General features: G+C 46.1%; 1 protein-coding gene across 1 annotated transcript in view; it reads right to left on the bottom strand.

Annotated features, from left to right (window-relative positions):
• The window catches only part of iqgap3 (IQ motif containing GTPase activating protein 3), a 33,037-nt gene that overhangs the window by 16,328 nt on the left and 10,170 nt on the right, over positions 1–6,539 (bottom strand). The window contains exons 13-17 of the mRNA XM_017309351.1: positions 2,880–3,040; positions 2,682–2,797; positions 2,419–2,582; positions 2,255–2,345; positions 1,820–2,130 (exon numbers count right to left, since the gene is read on the bottom strand). Of these exons, the coding sequence (XP_017164840.1) occupies positions 1,820–2,130; positions 2,255–2,345; positions 2,419–2,582; positions 2,682–2,797; positions 2,880–3,040 (843 nt within the window). The remainder of the gene's footprint in view (positions 1–1,819; positions 2,131–2,254; positions 2,346–2,418; positions 2,583–2,681; positions 2,798–2,879; positions 3,041–6,539) is intronic.

The raw sequence follows: 6,539 nt of genomic DNA, 5'->3' as shown, positions 1-6,539 counted from the left end.
TATTGCTGTACCAACCGTCTGGACCCCTCAGGTTCTGGTTCTGGTTCTGCTCTGCATCCAGAACCAGAAGGACGAGGAGAAGCAGCTTTCAGCTTCTATGCACCACAGATCTGGAACAAACTTCCAGAAAACTGTAAAACAGCTGAAACACTGAGAGCCTATAAATCTCAACTTATAACCAGCTGGTTAGAGTTGATTATGGCTAAACTAGGGTTAGAGTGCCGGGTTTTGATGTCTTTGATGTTTTTATCTTTACTTTTCATCTAGTTAGTAACTTCTTTTTATTTCTCTTTCACACTGTCTATGTAAAGCCCCCTGGAAAATGTCCCAGTTAAACGAATCTATATCTACGGCTGTGAGAATCCATGTTAAATGGCCTTTTAACTAAAACTCTGCGGTGTGAGACGTTTAACTGAAGTCCTACAAGGGGTTTTAATGTTTTTATCTAACATTTTTTTTCTTTAAAAAAAAAAATTCTGTCTCTGTGTATTCACCGTCACATGCCGTTTTTATTTTAATTATGTAAAGCACCTTGAAATGCCTTGCTGCTGAAATGTGCTATACAAATAAAATTTGATTGATTGATTTACGGCTCACCTGGATCAGCTGCTGATATCCTGTGACTGCAGACACACCTGGATCACCTTAAATAATCAAACCTGTTGATTGTTTTTAATCAGCAGGTTGGAGTTAATCTGCTGATCCAACCTTGTTTTCTTCTTTCAGTGAGAATGAAACGAGTTGCATCTTTATGAGACACAAACTGAGGAAAAGTATTATTTACATTCTAGTGAGGTTTTCACATCCTTTMATTTTATTTTCTTTATTTTGTGTGCGTGTTAGCTTATTGCCCGAGGATAAATGAGGATGTTTACTTTTAAACAATATTAAAATCATGAAAAACATGGGTTTGGTGCTTCTTGGTCTAAATAACTGAATGTACCGATTTTCCGCAGTATAAGGCGCGTAGAACAGACGCTCCAGTTGGAGACGCCGCCGGTCCGTGTTGAACCGACGGGACGCAATTTGTTCCGTCCTCTAATGTGGGTGTGTAACAATAAAGAAGGTCCTCAGGACTTTATACAGTAATCTGCCCCAGTCATTGTTTCACTCACCGTGTTGGTGTTCAGATATTGTGCCCAACTGCATTCTGGGTAACAGACCAACCGACACGCTGCCGCCTCAGCCTCTGTCTCTCTTCCCCCCCCAGCTTTAAACGTATAGAGCTGGTCCCTTGGTGACCCTAGTCGAAGCTCCCGGATGAATATCTAAAGCCACTTTGTTGACATAAAGAATGTCAACCAAACAGTCCGACTCGGGTCGGCGAGGAGAGGAGAGATTTCTGGGCCGGACGACGGTCACCTTCTCCACCACAGCATGTTGGTGGAGAAGGTGGTGCTGAATGACCTGCAGACGACCTGATCATCAGGTCGGTAGGTAGATGGGTCAGTCAACCTTTATTAACAAACCAGGTTCTGACAGCTATCCCAGCATGCACCGCGCTTCTTCTTCTACGGGGAAATGAAGTCGGCGGCTGCTTACCGTAGCTGCTGGACCTGTAGTGGCTCCATGTTGGTCCATATATAAGGCAGATTATAAGGCTTTGGAGGAAATGGAAGGTTTTTAGGTGCCTAATAGTGCGGAAAATACGGTAATCAGACTTCAGTGTGTTTAGTTGAGTTTTGACGCTTTGTAGTTTCATATTGTCCACAGAAAACGTATATATGGGACCGCACTTTTTTTGTGGGCACGCCGCCTTATGCACGAGGCCCCAGGCGTTTAATCTGACCAGTTGCAGCTACAGGCCCCGCCCCCTCACCTGTATATCCTGCCGGGTCAAGAAGCATCCGCGGTTCTGGAAGCCATCTGGTACCTCCCAGCTTCCCTCCAGCCGGCTCAGGTGGAAGTAATAAAACGACCCGTCGTCCAGCCGGACCCGGACCCATGGACTCCGCTCCGCACCTGGACGGGTCCGGTCCGCCAGCCGGCCACTTAGCTCCTGCTGGTACGCCGCGGCGCAGTCTGGCAGAACGCCGCGCAGCTGCAGGTCCGGCAGGGCCAGAACCTGCAGCGTCTGCTGGGCCCGGTTCTCCTTGACCGCCTGGTTGGCGGCCGCCAATACCAGGCACACTGCAGGAACGGGTCAGAACCACACAGGTGGGTCAACAGCTTCTGGGCCCTGAGGCCTTCAGCTAACCGAAAGGTTCTGCAGATGGGATTGAAGCGGGTCGGGAACGGTTCTGATCGGACTCACGCTTCAGGGCGTTCTGGCTCTGCTGATTGGCTCGCTTCACTACTTCCTGGATATCAGCCAACCACAGCTCAGCTCCTGGATCTCTGCTCGTCTGATTGGACAGAAGCAGAATGATGAGGATCCCTCAGTAAAGCGTTGGTTAGCCGTTACCTGTGTGTGCTCACCTGGGCTTTGTCGTTCCTGCAGCTGGTCAGCAGCACCAGGTACCTGCAGGCGTTGGCAGGTATGATGTCCTCCAGACCACCAGAGGGCAGCAGCAGAGCAGACAGCAGCTGCTGGACGTCTCCTCTCATCAGCGCCTTGTTTATCAGGCCGACCGCCTGGAGCTCTGTTACACAGGTAAACACAGGTAAACACAGGTAAACACAGGACCCCTGGTGCATCAGCATGAGGAGTGTGTGTGTGTGTGTGTGTGTGTGTGTCATACGCTGATGTTCGTCTTCGGCGCAGCTGTTCACGCTGTTGATTCCTTCCTGCAACTGATTCCAGGTGAGCATGGCTCCACCCCCCTGCTGCTTCACACCTGCCAGGTGCTGCATGTACCTGGCCAGCACAGACTTCTTCTTCATCATCATCATCATCATCAAGTGCTGTGGAGCTCAGCAGGTAGACGACCTGCTCTCACCTGTCCATGAGGGCGCTATCCACATCACAGAGTCCTGCAGACGGACTGACCAATGAGAAGCTGAACTGCTGCAGATGTCCCGCCTCCAGGCTCTGATTGGTCAGAGCAACCGCTGACAGCATCTCCACGGCAACAAACAGCTCTTCCTGGTGCAACTCCCCCTGGAGGACAGAACAGGAAACTACAGGACCAACTGCCGTATCGCACACATTATGCAGGCAGACCAGCCTGATTGTTTCACGCTATACAGTTTAAGTAAACTGACTTTGTTTCTCTCCTGTGAGAAACAAATAACGCGGGAGATCTGGTCACCAAGAAAAATGGTTAGCCTGAGTTTTTAGTTTTTTATTTTGAAAGGCCAGAGGACCGGGGATATCCGTCTCCTCTCTGGTCCAGCAAGATGGCCGCCATTGTACTGCGCCACAAGCAGCGGTAAGTAAGTACATCATTAATTTGTCACAAAAGTTGCTTTAAGATGTTTTAGGCTAGAAAGTAGCCCTCATAGCTTTATTTACGCACTTAGTTCATGCAGTTTCTTTGAAATATACTCCGGAGTTTTCGGAGCAGCGTAGCTCCGCTAACGGGGCCCGGCGGCTCCAGGCTCAGCGGCCGGGTGGAGTGTTTACCCCGCTAACCGCGGCCTGATCTCGGTAAGTCACTCTGATGTTTTCCGCTGCCTGTTATCGGTTCGTAGCGGCTCAAAGTGTGACATGAAGAGTTTAATGTGTTTGTATATATACTGTTTGATACGYGTGTCAAAATATAATATTCTTTCTAGAGAGCTTGATACTTCTTAACGCCTCTGTCGCCCCAACAAGATCAAATAAAAACACAAGCTATACRTTTATCTATAGGCATATTGCATATCCACGTATCGGGAAAAAGCTCTTCTAAATGATAGAAACTATTTTATACCTCAACAATACCCAGCTTGAACACTAACAGATTGATAAAAAGAAACACAGTTAGATGCCAACGAGGCATAGCCGGTAAAAAAAMCCCCCCAAAAAAACGCAACAATGAAAGAGCAACGAGGCCCGATGCCCACAAACTATCAGAGTAAAGCCGAAGCTCTGCGGTTTCCAACAATACCAGAGTCACCAGGCTACGTGCAAAACTCACTGAACCAGCAGCTAAAGAAGAAAAAAAGAAATGGCTCATTTCACGAAACTAAAAGCATAAATTCAGTCCTACCTTTGCCGTTTCGTGGTCATAATCCMTATTAGAGTAAATATTTCCACTTGGTCCGATAATCCATGTTCCCTGTCTCCATCTCGCATCGTTTTCGGCTCGAACTTCGTCAATGTACGTCACATGCATTTTCCTCGCTGTAATTTATGAATGACTTTAAGTTCCGTATTAATGTCAACGCCCTCGGATTCTATTGGCTCTGACGGTTCGAACGACATATCAATCATCAAAATTGACCAATAGGTTCCCTAGAAACTGCCTCACTAGTTTTGAATGTCTGAATGAGGAACTGGATGATTTTACGCGCAGAGCGCATGGACCTTACCGCAGGGCCTGCCTTTCATTGGCTAAAGCCCATCTTACGTCACAGCGCAGCTACAACGTGCGTGACCGTCTCATAAACACAAGCTACAGTAGTAAATACAAGCTAATGTACATTGTGGACTAGCAGACCGACAGTTTTTGTGTCAGGTCGCTCTGCAGCAGATCCAGCTGGTGCAGCTTGGAGGAGAAGCTTTAATGACACGATCACATTAAGGCTGATTGATCCGCTGACCTGAAAACAGGTTTTGTTCTTTGGTTTCAATGTTGAGTATTTATTTATGTTGTGTTATAATTGTAAAAACTAAAGGTAACTACGTCGCGGGTTATTTTCGGAACGCAACCAATAAGAAAAACGAGGGATCACTGTATAGTTAAATTATAGGAATATTTTGTCATGTTTCCAAAAACATTGGCTGAATATCTGCTTGTATGTTTTTGTAATAAATACATTTTGTCTGTTTATTTTGTAAGATTTGCGTTTAAAGCTCTGACTACATACAGGTCGATACAAATTAAATATGAAATAATTATTTTAATATTTCTTGCATATTAATCCAGAGACAAGAAATAATGGAAAGAATCAACTCAAAGGTTGTTCATTATGTTTCGTCAGTTGAGTCTGATAAGTTATAAGTAAATAGTCTCATGAAGGGGACAAAGGTTTTCATTTCTAATTGGACAGTCAGACTTATAAAAATGTGAAAAACTATTGTGTTAAAGAGGATAAGGAGCCTATAACATTCCAACACCAACTGATGTACACGATTTTTTTTAGATTGAAGTCACAATGATCCGTTTCCCAAATCCTCTTCAAACATTTATTTAGTTAAGCTTTCAATAATCTAATTATTTCAAACATTTCCTACCTGGTAGAAATAGATACTTTTTTATATTTTGGRTAACMTTTTCTGCATGCTTGTTCATGACATACCGGATTATAATTGATGCTAATGCTATTCAGAAAGGAAAAACTAAAGGGTTTGAATGACGGGCAGAATGTTCTAGTTGTGCTTTGAGTCGTTTTAAACCAGAGCAGATTAAAGGTTGGTAAAAATTGGGCGGACTGGCCCTTTAGCCATTTACTGAATCAGAAGCTGCATTTATCAGCCATTAGCTTCATATAGGAAACAAAGTCGGAGTTAAAGGGTTTCTGTGTGAAGGTGCCATGATCAAACTAATTACATGCCGATTTGGACGAGTTTACAAAAACAGAAGTGCGGAGCAGARAGAACTTCCGGGTCAGACCACTTGCCAAAAATGAAATGATGAAAATGGAAATTGAGCGCTGGTTATCCGTGTTTTCCATTTTTGTTTTGGGCACTAAATGGGAAATCGAATAAGAGCCACAAATCCAATTTCCGATTTTGGTTTAATMAACGAAAAAACGAACTGCCTGAAAATACACGGACCCTACATGACTGGCTTTACTTACATTTAAACTTTTAAATTACAAGAGGATCGTCCTCATCGTCTCCAAGTGCATTCTGGGTAAAACTCGTCACCAGCCGTCCACCATCATCAGTCTCTAGGCAAGAGACGGAAAACTAGCTAGAACATTTTCACGGACCAAGTTACCATGAGTGGATCTCCACGGAGTGAAGGATGGACAGAAGAGAGCAAGGAAACGCCAAAACCTGGACCATATTTTGTTTGTCGCCTTTCAGATGAAGCGAGTTTTTTGTTGGCCGCGATTCAAACCCGCCAAACTGCCAGGCCAGCGAAGGACCCGGATGGTTACAGGTAGCAGCTGATTTTATTTCAAACTGAGTTAACTAGACTGTAAACTGCAGCCGCCGAGCTCACATCCCCTTTTCTGTCTGTCGGTGGTTCAGCGGTGATGTCAGGGACTGAAGGCCGAGTTACAGTCGCGCTTTGACGGGTCGGGTTGAGACTGAGAGCCAAGACGGCAGCATGGCGTCTGTAGTTAAGGTTCACATTGGAGCCTCGTCCAGTTGGTGGGAACAAACATCCAGAGGAGCTCGAGGCGCAGCGGCGCACTGCGCATGCGGCGTGTGCCACTGCGCATGCGGCGTGTGCCACTGCGCATGCGGCGTGTGCGCACTGCGCATGCGGCGTGTGCGCACTGCGCATGCGGCGTGTGCGCACTGCGCATGCGGCGTGTGCCGCTGCGCATGCGGCGTGTGC

Source organism: Poecilia reticulata, linkage group LG16 (assembly GCF_000633615.1).
Source record: "Poecilia reticulata strain Guanapo linkage group LG16, Guppy_female_1.0+MT, whole genome shotgun sequence".
Taxonomy (NCBI): Eukaryota; Metazoa; Chordata; class Actinopteri; order Cyprinodontiformes; family Poeciliidae; genus Poecilia; species Poecilia reticulata.
The sequence above is the reverse complement of the archived record's forward strand: the minus strand, read 5'-3'. Positions and strand labels throughout refer to the sequence as shown.